The following is a 19,747-nucleotide window of genomic DNA, read 5'->3' on the forward strand; positions in this document are numbered from 1 at the left end:
GAACCTGTGTCCCATGCACTGGCAGGCAGATTCTTAATCACGGGACCACCAGGGAAGCCCTGTTATTTCTTGAGGGCAGAAACTATGTACTGTTGATCTTTGAATCTCTATACCTGACCTGGATTCTGACACATAAGAGCTGCTCAGTCGATATTTGTTGAGTGAATAATGAACAAGCTGGACTTCTCAAATGTTTGGATCAAATGTGATTCCTGTGGAATCACAGGACTCACTTTGTGAAGGGAAACTGTTCATGTCTCCTCTGCCCTGGCCATTGCTGATGAAGGAAGCCCTACCTCAATTCATGTCATATGTTCTTCTGTGCATGATTAAACTGCTGCTTTTCTTTTCAGACAGACTAGAGGGTTCTATGGACAGTAATGTCGGAGTCCCCAAAATTTTAAGAGAGCTATTTCATGGCTTTCACTGCGAGGTCTATAAGAAGTTTTATTTTCTGAATAAGTATCGATCACAGCTTATAAAATACTGCAAACCTATATAATTAAAAAGAATGAGACCAGTCATTGGTGGGCAGTACATGGCTAGGTGTAAGAGAAGACAAATTCTTCAGGTTCCTGGGTTTTATAATTGTACTTGCTAGGGAAGCTTATTAAAGCCTTGCAGGTGCAATGTTTCATCACAGAGTAGTGAACCTTTGAAAGATATGCATAATAAACAGAGTTTGAAATATGTTTTTATTCCAGGCCATATGGTCCTGTCTGGAGCTTTCCTGGATCTTTGGGTCAGTTCATTGTTGAAAGATGGGCTCGCAAGCACCCACCTCTCGGAGCAGCTGTCAGAGCCCTATCAGAACGAATCTGCTTTTGCATGATTATTTATTTTATGTGAAATGAACCCAGCCTTGCTCAGGAGCTGAAATGTGCTGAGCAAAGTCTCTTCCCTGAACAGCTTGTGGCCACATCACCAAGCAGTGTCCTTCCTTGTCCTTAAAAAGCAGACTAGCGAGACTTGTGCAGTAGGCCACGACAGGCAGTCTGGGTGTACCCACCTGAGCTTGAACTTGGTGCCGATATGAAAACGTACATGGTAGCATTTTAAAGACATGTCACTGTCTTGTCTTCCCAACTCTCTGTTGCTCACTTTCCTGTATCTTTGAACTCTGTGCAATTACAGTGGTCATCAAATGCAAGCACTTGAAATGTTTTTCTGGTATTATTGTGGTGAGGAGAAGGCTAATGCTTACTTTCTTTTCCTTTGCCATTAACAAAAGGAGATATTAACTCCTCTGAGAATGGCATTTTAAGGGGTTGTTGTTGTTTAGTTGCTAAGTTGTATTTGACTCTTTAGCGACCCCATGGACTATAGCGTGCTAGAGAAGAACTCCTCTGTCCATGGAGTTCTTCAGACAAGAATATTGGAATGACTTGCCATTTCCTCCTCCAGAGGATGTTCCTGACCCAGGGATTGAAATCGCATCTCTTGCATTGGCAGGTGGATTATTTACAACTGAGCCCCAGGGAAGCCCTTTTAAGGGGTACTTAGTATAATTTGTTCAATATATATTGTATAGGTATAGGAATACCAGTAACTGACAAGAGACATGTTCCTGAAGTCAAGTGATCATAGGAAAATATTTCAGCATACAAAATGCCAAATGAGTTGATCAGATTGTAAGGAGATATTTCTTCCTTTTTATTTGGATAAGCTGAACTTGGAGTTGAAATTTGCCATCTTGGTCAAGAAGATACTCTTGCCCTCTTGAGAATGACCTTTTGTCTACTCTTACCTTGCAAACGTTTTGTTCAGTGTTCTATATCTATTTGTAGTCATTCACTCATTTAAGTGATATTCACTAGAAAATTATCCTTCTCCAGCCACTCTGCTAGGTTTTGGAAATATAAAATCTATGTGCTGCCTGCCCTCATGGAGCTCTGAGTCTGGAGTAGAAGATAGCGCTGAACAAATAGTTATGTCCATGTCTTATTCATGTTACAAAAGGGAAATGAATGGTGTTGAGTGAATGCACATAGCAGAGAGATTAATGAGGTCTTTGCTCTTCTACTTCACCTCCAGGGCAAAGGTCTGCATTAGATTCCTCCTCCCAACCCCCAGTGAGAATCACTCTGCCTAAAATAGTAACTTGTAGAGAGTAGATGCTCTACAGTATATTTTGTGGATTTAAGAAAGGATTGACAAATTACAATTCTAAAGCCCCGAATCAGTTTTAGAGCAAAACTATACATTTTTTTTCTTTTGCTGTCACAGTTTTATCATTTTTTATTTACCTATTTTTCTACCTCTAGAGCCACAGGTTTGCCTTGGAAACAAACAGAGATCATCCTGTCATTTTTTTAGATTACATCTAAGTACTGCATTTCGGACTCTTTTCTTGACTATAATGGCTACTCCATTTCTTCTAAGGGATTCCTGCCCACAGTAGTAGATAAAATGTCATCTGAGTTAAATTCACCCATTCCAGTCCATTTTAGTTTGTGATTCCTACAATGTCCACATTCACTCTTGCCATCTCCTGTTTGACCACTTCCAATTTTTCTTGATTCATGGACCTAACATTCCAGGTTCCTATGCAATATTGCTCTTTATAGCATCGGACTTTGCTTCTATCACCAGTCACATCCACAACTGGCTGTTATTTTTGCTTTGGCTCCATATCTTCATTCTTTCTGGAGTTATTTCTCCACTGATCTCCTGTAGCATATTGAGCATCTACTGACCTGGGGAGTTCCCCTTTCAGTATCCTATCATTTTGCCTTTTCATACTGTTCATGGGGTTCTCGAGGCAAGAATACTGAAGTGGTTTGCCATTCCCTTCTCCAGTGGACCACATTCTGTCAGATCTCTCCACCATGACCCGCCCATCTTGGGTGGCCCCACATGGCATGGCTTAGTTTTATTGAGTTAGACAAGGCTGTGATCCATGTGATCAGATTGGCTAGTTGTCTGTGACTGTGGTTTCAGTCTGTCTGCCCTCTGATGCCCTCTCTCAGTGCCTACCATCTAACTCGGGTTTCTCTTTTTTTTTTTTTTGGGGGTTTCTCTTACTGTGGACGTGGGGTACCTCTTCACAGCTGCTCCAGTAAAGCGCAGCCGCTGCTCCTTACCTTGGACGTGGGGTATGTCCTCTCGGCCGCCGCTCCCGTGCCGCTCAACTGCCGCTTCACCTCTTTATTGCTTTGTCAGTCAAGGTCAGCTTCTATTGCTTACAAGTAAGAAAGAACCTCGGAGAAGGCAATGGCAACTCATTCCTGTGTTCTTGCCTGGAGAATCCCAGGGACGGAGGAGCCTGGTGGGCTGCCGTCTGTGGGGTCGCACAGAGTCGGACACGACTGAAGCGACTTAGCAGCAGCAGCAGCAGCAAGAAAGAATCTGACTGGTAGCATTTGATAAGTCTGGCTAGTCTTTGAGCTCTCAGCTCTGGTTCATTCCAAGAAACTGTTTCCATTTCCCTCTGTCCTGTTCTCCCACCCTTCCTGACTAAGACAGATCTTCCACTATAGCTTATTGTCAAGACTTAGGACAGTAGTTCTATTTTTAGTTTTCTGAGAAGCCTCCATACTGTTTTCCACAGTGGCTGCACCAAGATACATTCCCACAAACAATGAAAGAGTGTTCCCTTTTATCCACATTCTTGCTGCCATATGACCCAGCAATTCCACTCCTGGGTATATATCAGAAAAAAACGAAAACCACTAATTTGGAAAGATACATGCACCCCAGTGGTCATAGCAACATTATTTATAATTGCCAAAGAATTACCAAAGTATGGAATCAATCTAGTGTCCATTAATTGATGAATGGAAGGAGAAGATGTGGTATATAAAACACACACACACACACACACACAATGGAATACTACTTAGCCATAAGAAAGAAGGAAATTTTGCCATTTATAGCAACATGGATGGACTCGGAGGGCATTATACTAAGTGAAATAATTCAGACAGAGACAAATATATAATATATTTATATGTGGAATCTAATAGTACAACAAGCCAGTGAATATAACAAAAAAGAAACAAGACTCACAGACATATAGGGAACAAATGATCGGTTAGCAGTGGTGAGGGAGGGGCAGTGTAAGAGTGGGGGAGTGGGAGGTACAAACTATTGGGTGTAAGATCGGCTCCAGGATGTATTGTACAACGCGGGAAATAGAGCCAGTATTTGTAACATCTGTAAATGGAAAGTATCCTTTAAAAAGTATATACAAATTTAAAAATTAAAAAAAAAAAAGAAACTTGGCATTTTAAACAAAACAAGCACAGACTCAGTATAGTGTCATAGTTCCATTGGTATCTTGCCTGAGTCCCAATCTCAACTCCCCTAGTTACTTGATATTTGAATTTTGCAAAGGTTACCAAACTTCTCTGTGCATCACTTCCCTTCTCTGTAAAATGAAGACAATGGTGATATCCATCTAACTCACAGGTTTACTGTAAAGATTAAGTGAATTAATGCATATCTGAAACCCTTACAGTGGTACCCAAGTGCTCAATAAATGTTAGCTAATGTGCTGGTCTTTCCCATAGTTCCCATGTCTTTCCTTTCATAATGCTTTTCACAGATTGTAATTAAAGGCTCACAGGGTGGTAATTTGATTAAGATATGTCTTCCATATAGCTTGTTAAGCTCTTTAAAAAGAGAGGCTGATTATTTTGTTCACTCTTATGGTCCCAATTCCTAACACAATATATATTTATTGAATAAATGTGGGATGGATGTGTTGTTGCTATCTAATCACTAAGTCGGGTCAGACTGCAACCCACTAGGCTCCTCTGTCCATGGGATTGTCCAGGCAAGAATACTGGAGTGGGTTGCCATTTCCTACTCCACGGGATCTTCCCAACCCAGGATCAAACCTGCATCTCCTGCGGCTCCTGCATTGGCAGGTGGGTTGTTTACCACTGAGCAACTGAAAAAGCCCCAAGGATGGATATGGATCCCTGAAATCTAAAGTGATGCTGTTCCTACCTCCAAGTGTACTGATGCAGGGAGGCTTCAGCAACATCCAGTGTTTCTGGAAGCCTCACCCTAAGGCCCCTGTCTTTAGTGATTTATTTTTCGTGACCCACAACTGACCCTTTCCACCAGGCACAAACCCGGCCCCAGATGCTGCACTTCCCTTGATGCCCTGCTTTCTCTGGTTCTCAGCACTGAACAGTTTTGTGCTGACTCTATATGCTCTGAAAGCTGTTTGGAGCCAGGTGGGAGGAAGAGAAAAAACAGATTTCATTCATTGCCCTTCCAGACTCTGAGAAAAATAACAAGAATAACAGTACCAACAAGTAGTGTATATTGAATATTTACTATAAACTAGGCATTATGCATACAGCTTTATATTGATTTAATACCCACCACAATCCTTGGAAGAAGATGCTATAATCCTCATTTTACAGAAAGGGAAAGTAAATCCCAGAAAGAAAGAAAAGAAGGAAGGAAGAGAGAAAGTGAGGGAGTGGAACATGGAAGGCAGCTTTTCTAATAGAAGACAATTTTATGTGCTGAGAACTTTGGTTCTTACAACAATTTACGTACTGTAGCGGAGGTAACTGTAAAGGTAATATTGATGGAGAAGCTACAGAAGGTGACTCCAAATGTGTACCTATCCACCCATCAACTTTATAAATAAATAAAAATACAGCTTGAAATGATACCTTTCATCTGCTTGCTATTTACTTCCACCCCCACCCTAATCTAATCTAAGTAATAGGAAAAATGCAGATAATTAAGAAATCTTTAAGCTCATTTCTGGTTAATTGTCATTTTCCTATAAAATATTTATAAATCAGCCTTTGCTTTTCAAAGACTGTTTTTTCAGAAAGTCATAGTTTTTGCTTTGAAGAGTTCCCGTGTGCAGGTGGGGCCTCCAGCTTCAGGATTATTTGGGCATTTTCACAGATGCTGTCCGGCCACTGATACTCACCTGGAGTTGTTGGGGGTGGGAGGGGACGGCTTATTATGCATTTTCTATGTTTAGATCTTCCTGATGTTGTTTTATTTTATTTTTTTGAAGAAAGGGGAAGCGGCTGGTGTGCCAGTTCTCTCAGGAACTGTTTAACAGCTAAAACTGTCCTCCAGTTGTAGTGCTCTTGTGCACATCCACCACACTCTGAGAGACACATTTTCAAAGTTAGCATGTGGGACGAATGCCAGAAAATCTGCTTTGAATTGTGTCCCGGGAAGGCTTACTCTTTCCAGTTTTGTGGGCCTTGAGAGGGATTCTCATAAGCACTCAGCAGAATCAGGTGGGTGGTTTGGGACTTGGAACCCAGTTGGCATCTACCCCAGAGAGTCTGGTGTGTCTGTTTCCTGTCCCTGCTGAAACAAATTACTACAAACTTGGTGGCTTAAACAGCATAAATGTCTTCTCTTAGAGGTCTGGACGGAGAAGTCAATGGCACCCCACTCCAGTACTCTTGCCTGGAAAATCCCATGGATGGAGGGGCCTGGTGGGCTGCAGTCCACGGGGTCGCTAGGAATCGGACACGGCTGAGCAACTTCATTTTATTTTTTCACTTTCATGCATTGGAGAAGGAAATGGCAACCCACTCCAGTGTTCTTGCCTGGAGAATCCCAGGGACGGGGAGCCTGGTGGGCTGCCGTCTGTGGGGTCGCATAGAGTTGGACACGACCGAAGTGACTTAGCAGCAGCAGCAGCAGCAGCAGCAGCAGTAGTAGAGGTCTGGAGGCCAGAAGTCTGAAATGAAGGTTTATCACTAACGTCAGCAACTTCTGGAGGTTCTGAGGGAGAATCGGTACCATGCCTCTCTTGCATTGGCAGGCAGATTCATTACCACTAGCGCCACCTGGGAAACCCCTGGGTACAAGCCACTCTACCAGCTTCTCTACTGGTGGCTGCCTTGGCGTTCCTTGGCTTGCAGGAGATCCCTCGAGTCTCTGCTTCTCTTCACATTGCCTTTTTCCTTGTATAACTTCTCTGTTTCTCTTTTAAGGGCACTTGTCACTGTATTTAGGACTCACCATTATGCATGATAGAGGCTTCCCAGGTGGCTCAGTGGAAGGGATCCACCTGCAAATACAGGAGAGCCAGGAGACATGGCTTCAATCCCTGAGTTGGGAAGATCTCCTGGAATAGGAAGTGGCAACCCACGCCAGTATTCTTGCCTGGAAAATTCCATGGACAGAGGCACCTGGTGGGGCACAGTCCATGGGATCGCAGAGTCGAACATGTCTGAGCATGCACAGACACATTATGCATGATGATCTCATCTTGAGCTCCTTCATTTACATTTGCAAAGGCCCTTTTTTCCAAATAAGGACACACTCATGGGCTTTGGATGCACACATCTTTTGTATGAGCATACAATCAACCCATCCCATGTGGTGAATTGAGATGGTTTCCCACAGTCTGCTGGGATAAGGCTAGGTATGGACTAAGCAGTGGGATGAATAGGCATTTGACGCTCCTAAGCATGCAGCATTTTCCCCTGTCTCACAATGGTCCTCCATGTCTGAAAGCTATGGCCCACGCATGGCTGTGTCTCTGCAAAGAGCTCCTCCAGCTATGACTGTTGAGGAGAGGGGCCGATGAAGATTGTCTAACATATGCCTCTAGAGGATGGCTCTGGGGTTGGAAGCTGGGTTTCAAAAATTGTAGTTGCCCACCAGAGCTTATCCTAGGTTTATGAGCCTCAAACTTGATTAAATATAAAAATTCACTCAGGGAATTTATTAAGAACAGAAATTTTCCATCCTCAACCTATATTAGTTTGCTAAGAGCTGCTGTAACAAAATGCTACAGACTGGGCACCTTGAACAACAGAAATTTGTTTTCTCACAGTTCTGGAAGTTGGAAGTTCAAAGTTCAGATATAAGCAGGTATGACTTCTCCTGAGTTCTCTGTTTGGCTTTTGGATAAGTGCTTTCTCACTGTGTCCTCTCTGGCTTTTCCTTTGTGGTCATGCACCCCTGGTGACTCTCTCTCTTCTTATAAGGACATCAGTCATATTGCTTGACATTTTCTGAACCACCAGGTGACTTGTGATTTTCCAGTGACCGGTTTCCTTCTGGCTCACCCTTACCCTGAAGTTTTAGTCTTTTGGGATCTTAGCTTTCTGTGTGTGAGTTCTCAAACTACAATTCTTTGACACCTATTCTTACTCCAGAAAAGAGAAAAAGTTTCTGATTTTCTAACATTGGAAAATTTCATCATGCAAAAGTAGCTGCCATGCCCACCAATCTCAGTTCTCACTTCCTGCTTTGTCCTGGTAAGTCCCTATGAAACTGTCAGCTTTCAATTGTTTTGAAGATTTGTTAAAAAAAATTTATCCAGCATGTTTACTTATTTTCACTACTTTCTTGGGTAGCGTAGTCTACCATTACTTGACACATGAAAATCTAGAAGCCTATAATTTTTCTCCTCATCCATTCTTGGGCTTTATCTCTCTTTTTTTTTTCCCCTGTGACGTTGCTGTCTTTTGCACTGCTGTGGACCTGTCCACTGATTCTTTTCCTGGCAGCTTCATTCTGTGGATTAGTTTGTTTTGTAGCTTGATAGCTGTGTCACATTCATGGATGTCTTATAGAAGTCCTAGGCAATCTTGAAAACAAAGATTATCTCTTTATAAACTGTGGGGAAATAAATCCCATTGATTCTGAGTGCCCGATTTCTAGCCCTTTGTAACATGAGAAACACAGGCATGGGCTTCCCAGGTGGCTCAGCAGGTAGAAGAATCTGCCTGGCCAATTCAGGAGACCCGGGTTCTATCCCTGGATTGGGAAGATCCTCTGGAGAAGGAAATGGCAACCCACTCCAGTATTCTTGCCTGGGAAATCCCCTGGACAGAGGAGCCTGGCGAGCTACAGTCCATGGGGTCACAAAGAGTTGAACACGACTTAGCAAATAAACAGCAACAGCAGCAGTTCAGTTCAGTCGCTCAGGCAAGTCTGACTCTTTGTGACCCCATGGACTGCAGCAGGCCAGGCCTCCTGGCCCATCGCCAACTCCCGGAGCTTACTCAAACTCATGTCCCTTGAACCTGTGGTGCCATCCAACCATCTCATCCTCTGTCATCCCCTTCTCTTCTTGCCTTCAATCTTTCTCAGGATTAGGGTCTTTTTCAGTAAGTCAGTTCTTCCCATCAGGTGGCCAAAGTGTTGGAGTTTCAGCTTTAGCATCAGTCCTTCCAATGAATATTCAGGACTGATTTCTTTTAGGATGGACTGGTTGGATCTCCTTGCAGTCCAAGGGACTCTCAAGAGTCTTCTCCAACACCACAGTTCAAAAGCATCAATTCTTTGGCACTCAGCTTTCTTCATAGTCCAACTCTCACATCCATACATGACTGTTGGAAAAACCGTAGCTTTGTCTGATGGACCTTTGTTGGCAAAATAATGTCTCTGCTTTTTAATATGCTGTCTAGGTTGGTCATATTTTTCTTCCAAGGAGCAAGGGTCTTTTAATTTCATGGCTGCAGTCACCATCTGCAGTGATTTTGGAGCCCCCCAAAATAAAGTCTGTCACTGTTTCCACGGTTTCCCCATCTATTTCCCATGAAGTGATGGGACCAGATGCCATGATCTTAGTTTTTTGAATGTTGAGTTTTAAGCCTACTTTTTCACTCTCCTCATCCACTTTCATCAAGAATCTCTTTAGTTCTTCTTTGCTTTCTGCCATAAGGGTGATGTCATCTGCACATGTGAGGTTATTGATATTTCTCCCAGCAATCTTGATTCCAGCTTGTATTTCATCCAGCCCAGCATTTCTCATGATGTACTCTGCATATAAGTTAAATAAGCAGGGTGACAATATATAGCCTCGACGTACTCCTTTCCTGATTTGGAACTGGTTTGTTGTTCCATGTCCAGTTCTAACTGTTGCTTCCTGACCTGCATACAGGTTTCTCAAGAGGCAGGTCAGGTGGTCTGGTATTCCCGTCTCTTTCAGAATTTTCCACAGTTTGTTGTGATCCACATAGTCAAAGGCTTTGGTGTAGTCAATAAAGCAGTAGATGTTTTTCTCAAACTCTCTTGCTTTTTTGATGATCCAACGGATGTTGGCAATTTAATCTCTGGTTCCTCTGCCTTTTCTAAATCTAGCTTGAACAACTGGAAGTTCATGGTTCATGTACTGCTGAAGCCTGGCTTGGAAAATTTTGAGCATTACTTTCAGTTCAGTTCACTTCAGTCCAGTTCAGTCGCTCAGTCATGTTCAACTCTTTGTGACCCCATGAACCACAGCATGCCAGGCCTCCCTGTCCATCACCAACTCCTGGAGCCCACCCAAACCCATGTCTATCGAGTCAGTGACGCCATCCAACCATCTCATCCTCTGTCATCCCCTTTTCCTCCTGCCCTCAATCTTTCCCAGCATCAGGGTCTTTTCCAATGAGTCAGCTCTTCACATCAGGTGGCCAAAGTATTGGAGTTTCAGCTTCAACATCAGTCCTTCCAATGAACACGCAGGACTGATCTCCTTTAGAATGGACTGGTTGGATCTCCTTGCAGTCCAAGGGACTCTCAAGAGTCTTCTCCAACACCACAGTTCAAAAGCATTAATTCTTCGGCACTCAGCATTTTTAAAGTCCAACTCTCACATCTATACATGCTTTACTAGCATATGAGATGAGTGCAATTGTGCAGTAGTTTGAGCATTCTTTGGCATTGCCTTTCTTTGGCATTGGAAAGAAAACTGACCTTTTCCAGTCCTGTGGCCACGGCTGTGTTTTCCAAATTTGCTGGCATATTGAGTGCAGCACTTTACCAGCATCATCATTTAGGATTTGAAATAGCTAAACTGGAATTACATCACCTCCACTAGCTTTATTGGTAGGATGCTTCCTAAGGCCCACTTGACTTTGCATTCCAGAATGTCTGGCTCTAGGTTGGTGACCACACCATCGTGATTATCTGGGTGATGAAGATCTTTTTTGTAGAGTTCTTCTGTGTATTCTTGCCACCTCTTCTTAATATCTTCTGCTTCTGTTAGGTCCCTTACCATTTCTGTCCTTTATTGAGCCCATCTTTGCATGAAATGTTCCCTTGGTATCTCTAATTTTCTTGATGAGATCTCCAGACTTTCCCATTCTATTGTTTTCCTCTATTTCTTTGCATTGATCACTGAGGAAGAATTTTTTATCTCTCCTTTCTATTCTCTCTGCTGTGTACAGCAGCAGTACACAGGCATAATATTGGCACCACTTAGGTCAGTAAATTGAGAAGAATCTGCACAATACCATAAAATGATCAGCTTCTAAAATAGGTGTGTGTGTGTAGTAAAGAATTTGATTTTGCCCAAAGAGTAGATTGCACTTTGTCCTCAGCTTCTGGGTGAAAAATCTATTGCTATATGACAGAATGTCTTTGTTTAGGGTGAGGGCTAGTCTCACTAGAAGACCGACTGTGTGCCTGAGTGGGGGGCTTTGGGGGTCACACGGTGTCACTTGACCTAGGGACTAAGTTCATTCCCATGAACAATCAGTCGGTCATGCCAGTATGTTAATAACACAGTTACAGTGAAAACTCTGGACACTGACGCTCAGGTGAGCCTCTCTGGTTGGCAGCCCTCCGTGTGTGTTGTCACATGTCAGCACCAAGAGGACAAGTTGTCCTGACTCCTAGGGAAAAAGACAATGAAAACTTTCTGTTTGAAGCCCATCGGTTTCTGCTCTGTGTGCCTCTTCCTTTGGCTTATATTAATATGTATCCTTTGCTGAATAAACCACAGCCTTGACTATAAGAGGTTTGTGTGAGTTCTGGAGAGTTCTTGTAGCAACTTACTGAACCTGAGCGTGGTTTTGGAACACTTTGAACTTGAAGTTGTGTCAGCAGAGAGAGCAGTCTGGCGAAGGACTGCCTCCTCAACCTTTTCATTTTGGTCAACACTGGGCAGTGAGTGTGTGTGTGCATGCATGTGTGTGTGTGTGTGTGTATGCATATTATAACACTGGAGTTATAATGAGAACAGCCAGAGGCTATAATATATTAATAAACCTTAGATATTTTTCTCCTTGCCTCTTTTTTAAATTGGGGTATAGTTATTTTACAATATTGTGTTAGTTTCTGCTGTACAATGCAGTGAATCAGCTACATGTATACATATGTCCCTTCCCTCTTGAGCCTCCCCTACATCCCACCCATCTGGGTCATCACAGAGCATTGAGCTGAGCTCCCTGCGCTATGCAGCAGGTTCCCATCAGTTATCTGTTTTATACATGGCAGTGCATATACATCAATCCCAGTCTCCCAACTCATCCCCGCCTCACTGGTGTCCACCCATCGTTCTCTACATCCATGTCTCTATTCCTGCCCTGCAAATAGGTTCACCTATACCATTTTTCAGCTTCTATATATATAAGTGTTCTTACCTGGAGAATCCCAGGGACGGGAGCGCCTGGTGGACTGCCGTCTGTGGGGTTGCACAGAGTCGGACACGACTGAAGCGACTTAGCAGCAGCAGCATATGTGTGTTAATATATGGTATTTGTTTTTCTTTTCCTGACTTCCTTCACTCTGTACGACACACTCTCAGTCCATCCCCATCTCTGTAAATGACTCAACGTCATCCCAATGCTATGAGATAAGAAATCCTTTCATCTTTATATTCAACCTGCTGACTGTGACACCTTTCCTACTGGTCTTTTAGTTCAAAATCAAACTCTGGTTATTCTGGGATGGGTGTCTTGTTCACATCCCCATGTACTCGGTACTCATCTGCAGTTCTTGTCAGTCTGTGTTTACTTGGCCTGAAACTCTGCTTAAAGAAAGAGAGTGGATTCACAGGAGTGTTTTTTTCCTGCATAGATTTGGGACTTCATAAATCACAGTGGCAAGAAATGCGACGATGGTTTCTTTCTGTTCTTGAGGAGATTGGAACAGGAGAGGCATGCAGGTTCCAGTACGGTTTTGTAATTTTTCCCAGTGGTAGCACCATGAGAAGGATTCCAGCAGGGTAGCTCCTCAGCCCTAACTAGGTAATTCTCTACTTGAGCGTTCCTGCAATGAAAACGCAGAGATATCCACCAGTGTCACTTGGGCCGTTTAGTGCCTGCTGCGGAACTCCTGGCAGATAACGATGAAATTGTCAAGATTTCCTTTTTGTTCCCTTCCAAGCAGGCAGGGCATCGTTTTTATCCCCCAGTTTAGTACATGAATCAATCCTTTTGTACTTGATTGGTGGGACTGTGCATGCTTTCAGAAACTGTCTGGCTTCATACCTGGCAGACTGGCTTGTTGAGCAGTAGTTCTACAAATGAGAATGAAAAAGTGCTGATTTTCATATGTTCCCACATTGAATTATAAAGTAGTCAAAAAAGATTGCTATATTCTTGCCTGGTGTTTGGTTTTGGTCGTTTTCATTCTTAGATATACTCCATCCAGAAATTAAATATAAAAAGATTATTTAAAAAAATTTTTTTTTTAAATTTTATTTTATTTTTAAACTTTACATAATTGTATTAGTTTTGCCAAATATCAAAATGAATCCATTGGTATTTGCAGATTGTGGTTGATAGGGGAGGAGACACATGTGGCAAGGTGGACAGGTAGAAGGAAAAGGAATGCCTAGTAAATGTTTTAATTCCTGTAAAGCTTGCTGTGCTTGAATGGTATATATTTCATTTTCCAACAATACTTCTTTGCAAAGGAATCTGTCCAGTTTGGTTTAATTCCTGCCTTGAGAACATTCACAGGGCGCTTTCTAGGTAAAGCCCCTTGCATTCCTCCATGTATAAAGGCCAAGGGGTTATGCATCAGTTAACCTGTTGGAAAATTTTTGTCAAAGGAATATCTATAGTAAAAACAATTTCATTTGTCTATGGAATATCCACAGTGAAAAAAAAATTCCAAGATTTGGAGATCAACACGTGTTCATGGGTATAGTACTTTCGAGAGACCAGAAAAATACAGAAATATAACAGGAAAAATTAAAGGTAGATCTTACTTTGCTGAAGTTAGAAGAGTCATTTGGGTTGACTGTCATTTTGCATCAAAATAAAAATCTGAACAATTACTTAGTTCTTAACTGAAAAAAAAAAAAAGAAAGAAAGCAATCCCTGGTAAAATTAAAATTTGATTTATTATATAAATGCTCATTTTCATCTGACTTATTTAGGAAGAAATTGTGTTAGTAGCTCAATCGTGTCCAACCTGTTGCAACCCTATGGACTGTAGCCCGCCAGGCTCCTCTGTCTGTGGGATTCTCCAGGCAAGAATACTGGAGTGGGTTGCCATTTCCTTCTCCAAACTTATTTAGGAATACGTCTATCTTATAAAGAAAACCTGCCCTTTAATTTCTGCACAGTAAAACAAATATTAGTGAATCCCACAGATAAGGTTTGGTTGCTATTGTTTTAAGAAAAGAAAATGCTCAATGCAAAGATTCATATAACCAAAAAAAAAAAAAAGATTCATATAACCTAAGAGTTTTCCAAACTTAAGATGCCAATTAAAAATGAACTTAATTCCCTGACTAAAAGATAGAAATTAGTGTACTTAAAGAATTCTCCACCCTTTGGTATCTTACTATGGAGTCCATAGATGGGCTCTGGAGCATCCACAGATGAAATTATATAGGATATTTTGCTTGTACATATGTGCATTTGGAGCGGAGGTGGTCTAGTTCTTTGGCACCACTCTGAGAATGCCCTAACATTTCTGTACCTTCTTCCTGCTGCTGCTGCTAAGTCGCTTCAGTCGTGTCCGACTCTGTGTGACCCCATAGATGGCAGCCCACCAGGCTCCCCCGTCCCTGGGATTCTCCAGGCAAGAACACTGGAGTGGGTTGCCATTTCCTTCTTCAATGCATGAAAGTGAAAAGTGAAAGTGAAGTCACTCAGTCTTGCCCGACTCTATGAGACCCCATAGACGGCAGCCCACCAGGGTCCCCCGTCCTTGGGATTCTCCAGGCAAGAACACGAGTGGGTTGCCATTTCCTTCTCCAATGCATGAAAGTGAAAAGTGAAAGTGAAGTCGCTCAGTCTTGCCCAACTCTATGCGATCCCATAGACGGCAGCCCACCAGGGTCCCCTGTCCCTGGGATTCTCCAGGCAAGAACACGAATGGGTTGCCATTTCCTTCTCCAATGCATGAAAGTGAAAAGTGAAAGTGAAGTCACTGAGTCGTGTCCGACCCTCAGCGATTCCATGGACTACAGCCCACCAGGCTCCTCTGTCCATGGGATTTTCCAGGCAGGAGTACTGGAGTGGGGTGCCATTGCCTTCTCCGTCTGTATCGTCTTAGTCTGGGGTAAAAGCACGGCCAGAACCCTGTGCTGGTCCTTTTCATTTTGGAGGTTCTACTTCCAGAATTATAAAATATATATTAATTTGGTCATAAGGACACAAAGTAAGAGCTGGGGCCTCCTCAGCTATGATATCACTCTTTTCCAGTTTATCAATGAGCTTTCTAGATTATCTTGGAGGTGAATTTAGAAGCTAGTAGTGTTTTTACTGAGTGCAGTTCTAGGGTACTAAGGAGAAACTCTGTATATGTGTGTTTCATATCTAAAAAATAGTAGTTATTGAAAAGACATTTATTGAGTAAATGGATGAATGAATAAAATGCATTTCAAAATGAGTGAATAACCAATTATTTATTTTAATTTTTAATTTTTAAAAGTTACTATATTTAAAAAAATATTTAATTTTATTTATTTACTTATTTTTGGCTGCACTGGGTCTTTGTTGCTTTACCCAGGCCCTCCCAGCTTCAGCAAGCAGGCTCAAGAGTCCAGGCTCGGTAGTTGTGGCACATGGGCTTATTAATCGTCGCTTTCCAGCATGTGGAATCCTCCTGGGCCAGGGATCGAACCTGAGCCCCCTGCATTGCACCACCCTGCAGGTGGTCTCCTATCCACTGTGCTACCAGGGAAGTCCCCAAATGTTTAGACTTATGTAATTTAACTTTTTTTAGTGTCATAATTTCTTTATTCATTTATTTACCCTTTTAATAAAAATTGGGTCTTTTATATACTTGGACTTGGCTGAAATTCAGAGTTTAAAGAGCACCCCATATGATGCAGGGGGGCTGACAAATAACAAGGCGTGTAATCTAACATCCTAAATGAAGCCCGTGCTTGTTTAAAATAGGAAATTGGAAAAGAGGATTGAAACAAGGCTTCTTCTGTTTCCACTGTGATCTTCAGCAGGAGAAGGCTACCAACTCATACTAGTCATCAATGATTTTGTCTATGTTTCCATAAAATCTTTGAGTAATTGATAAATTTTTGTTTTTGTAATTTTAGCTATCCAACTTGACAAAGTCAATCTTCAAGTATACTGTGCCTGGTCTCTCCTGGATAACTTTGAGTGGAACCAGGGATACAGCAGCCGGTTTGGTCTCTTCCATGTTGATTTTGAAGATCCAGCAAGACCCCGAGTCCCTTACACATCAGCCAAGGAGTATGCTAAGATCATCCGAAACAATGGCCTAGAGGGGCCTCCATAGAAAACATAGCTGGGTAATTTCACCTGGAGAAGGACTCTGCCCTCGGAAACGGAATCTGCTTTGGTGATCCTGCAGACATCCTCAAGTTGCCTTTGTAATCAGTGTGTCCTACCAGCTGATCTGTGATCATGAAGTCTGAATATGTAGTGCCTGGAAATTATTTAATGATGGCTTTTACTCTGTTTGTATTTGATCAATGAGGCTTTTGAATAAGTAGAAAACCACTGTAATTAATTTTTGTATTAAGAAATCAGATGGACTTGGTAGTTTCAATTTAAATCCTTAGATTTTTTTTTTCTAGAAAGAGTAATGCAAAATTAATAAATAGGGTGTGCTCATGATTTGCAGCTCTAAGAACAGATCGCTTAATTTAAGAAGGCTTGTTTATGAAACTATTTTTTTTTTGTTTACATAAACTGTTATTTGCCTTAGCAGGTCCACTGTCCATAACTTTCTGCTGTTTAATCTAGTATAGATATCAAAATTAAAAGTTAGTCACATTATCAGAGAACTTCAGGAGAGAGTTCTGCAGCTGAAAAGAAAAAGAACTGGCAGAGTACTTGAAATTGTATTTGAAGATTTGGAAAACTTATGAATAGATGACTTGATAGAGCTGATGAAGCATTTTAAAAAATTAATAAAGGGCACATGAAAAAAGTCACATTATATCTTTATACATTCTGTTCACCAAAAGAATTAATTAATAACCTACTTAATAAAGTTGATTGGTTCATGTGTTTGGCATATAGCTATACATGAGCAAGTACATGTCTCTCATGCCTGATAAACTTTTGGAAAATAATAAATGAATAACACAGACCAGAATGTGAATAGCAAAAGAAGTATTTGAGCATTGTCATTTAATAGCAATTGTATTCCTACGCTATTAGTTAGTTCAGTCGCTCAGTTGTGTCCGACTCTGCGATGCCATGGACTTCCCTGTATATCACCAACTCCCGGAGCTTGCTCAAACTCATGTCCATCGAGTCGGTGATGCCATCCAACCATCTCATCCTCTGTTGTCCCCTTCTCCTCCTGCCTTCAATCTATCTTAGCATCAGGGTCTTTCCCAATAAGTCAGTTCTTCACATCAAGTGGCCAAAGTATTGGAGTTTCAGTTTCAGCATCAGTCCTTCCAATGAATATTTAGGACTAATTTCCTTTATGATTGACTGGTTTGATCTCTTTTCAGTCCAAAATACTCTCAAAAGTCTTCTCCATCACGACAGTTAAAAAGCGTCAATTTGTCGGCATTCAGCTTTCTTTATAGTCCAACTCTCAAATACATAGATGACTACTGGAAAAACCATGGCTTTGACTAGATGGACCTTTTTTGGTAAAGTAATGTCTCTGCTTTTTCATATGCTGTCTAGGTTGGTCATAGCTTTTGTTCCAAGGAGCAAGCGTCTTTTAATTTCATGGCTGCAGTCACCATCTGCAGTGATTTTGGAGCCCCCCAAAATAAGGCTCTCACTGTTTCCATTGCTCCCCATATGTTTGCCATGAAGTGATGGGACTGGATGCCATGATCTGAGTTTTTTGAATGCTGAGTTTTAAGCCAGTTTTTTCACTCTCTTCTTTCACTTTCATCAAGAGGCTCTTTAGTTCCTCTTAGCTTTCTGCCATAAGGGTGGTGTCATCTGCATATCTGAGGTTATTGATATTTCTCCCAGTAATCTTGATTCCAACTTGTGCTTCATCCAGCCTGGTATTATGCATGATGTACTCTGAATATAAGTTAAATAAGCAGGGTGACAATATATAGCCTTGAAGTACTCCTTTCCCAATTTGGAACCAGTCTATTGTTCCATGTCCAGTTCTAACTGTTGCTTCTTCACCTGCATACAGATTTCTCAGGAGGCAGGTAACATGGTCTGGTATTCCTAGCTCTTGAATATTTTTCCACAGTTTGTCCTGATCTACATTGTCAAAGACTTTGGCATAATAGTGACACCACATTAAAAACAAAAGAATGAGCAGGGTATGGTCTCTACTTCTGGGTATTTTTAAAAATTGAGGATCCATTAGAACATTGATGACAACCAGAAAATAAATATGAGTTAACTGACTAACATGAGCATAAGCAAAGGAGGGTATAGTTTGTTGCCTTGGTGTTTGAATTGTCTGAGATATATGTGAGGTTGGTTGGACTTGGATATTTTACTCAGCTTCCTCAGTAAAGCCTGAAGGAGATGTAGGGCCCCCTCTGGACTTCATGGCTTCACTCCAGTGAATCTTTTACATATGTACAGTTTGTGCCTTCATATCCATGTTCAAGTAATACTTACTAAACATTCATGTATCAGGCCTGAAGTGGTGAGATAAGTATTATCATCCCATTTTGCAGACTGAGAAACTGAGGCCACACCAATGGTCCTCTTCCTTAAGCCACATCAATGTTTACTAGCCCTGGCTCTTCCCTGGCATCAGCTCTGTTTCTGTCCAGCACAGTCTAGATCAGTTCAGTTCAGTTGCTCAGTCGTGTCCAACTCTTTGCGACCCCATGAACTGCAGCACGCCAGGCTTCCCTGTCCATCACCAATTCCCGGAGTTTACTCAAACTCATGTCCATTGAGCCGGTGATGCCATCCAACCATCTCATCCTCTGTCGTCCCCTTCTCCTCCCGCCTTCAATCCTTCCAGCATCAGGGTCTTTTCCAATGAGTCAGTTCTTTGCATCAGGTGGCCATCACTCTAGATCAGGGTATCATAGAAGTCGTCTCTGCATTTTTTTTAAAAAAAAAAGTAAAAAAGAAACAAATGTGTGGAGTTACTTTATGCAGGAAGAAATGGGAAAGTTGGTTTTCTGTACTCTCCATCTGCTTCCTTGAGGAAATGGCAGATATTTTGTGATTCTCCTAGGGCTTGAGGCCTGAGCAGATGTCCTGTCATTTTTAAAAAACACTATGGTCACTGCTATATTTAAAATGTATAACCAACAAGGACCTACTACTGTATAACCACATGGAACTCTGCTCTACGTTATGCGGTAGCCTGCATGCAAGGAGGGGTTTGGGGGAGAATGGATACATGTGTATGTATGGCTGAGTCCCTTTGCTGTTCATCTGAAACTACCACAGCATTGTTAAGTGGCTATACTCCAATACAAAATAAAAAGTTAATAACAACAAAACACTGTGGTCAATTTCTGGACTGTTTTCATGTTCATAATCAGGAAATTATTTATATCAAAGTACATTCTCTCAGTAACTTTGGTCAGAGCGAGAAAGAAATGGTCGTAGTAGTTCAATAAATGTGGATGCGCTAGGGAAAATTATATTAAGATTAAAATGGTTTACATAGGAAATTCTATTACATCTTTGCCACTGGTTTGTTATTTTTATTGTTCAATGAGACATAA

The 19,747-nt window shown here is 41.7% G+C and overlaps 1 protein-coding gene across 2 annotated transcripts in view; it reads left to right on the forward strand.

Moving 5' to 3' along the window:
• Positions 1-19,519, forward strand: part of LOC133249404 (cytosolic beta-glucosidase) — a 135,310-nt gene extending 115,791 nt beyond the window's left edge. The window contains exon 5 of one of the 2 annotated variants that reach the window (XM_061419790.1): positions 16,184-19,519. In XM_061419790.1, coding sequence (XP_061275774.1) covers positions 16,184-16,386 — 203 coding nt within the window. In that variant the 3' untranslated portion in view covers positions 16,387-19,519. Of the gene's footprint in view, positions 1-3,050; positions 4,008-16,183 lie in introns of those variants that run through there. The other variant, XM_061419789.1, reaches the window with a different exon arrangement.
• Positions 19,520-19,747: the final 228 nt, after the last annotated feature.

The sequence above is a fragment of the Bos javanicus genome, chromosome 6 (genome assembly GCF_032452875.1).
Source record: "Bos javanicus breed banteng chromosome 6, ARS-OSU_banteng_1.0, whole genome shotgun sequence".
Classification (NCBI taxonomy): Eukaryota; Metazoa; Chordata; class Mammalia; order Artiodactyla; family Bovidae; genus Bos; species Bos javanicus.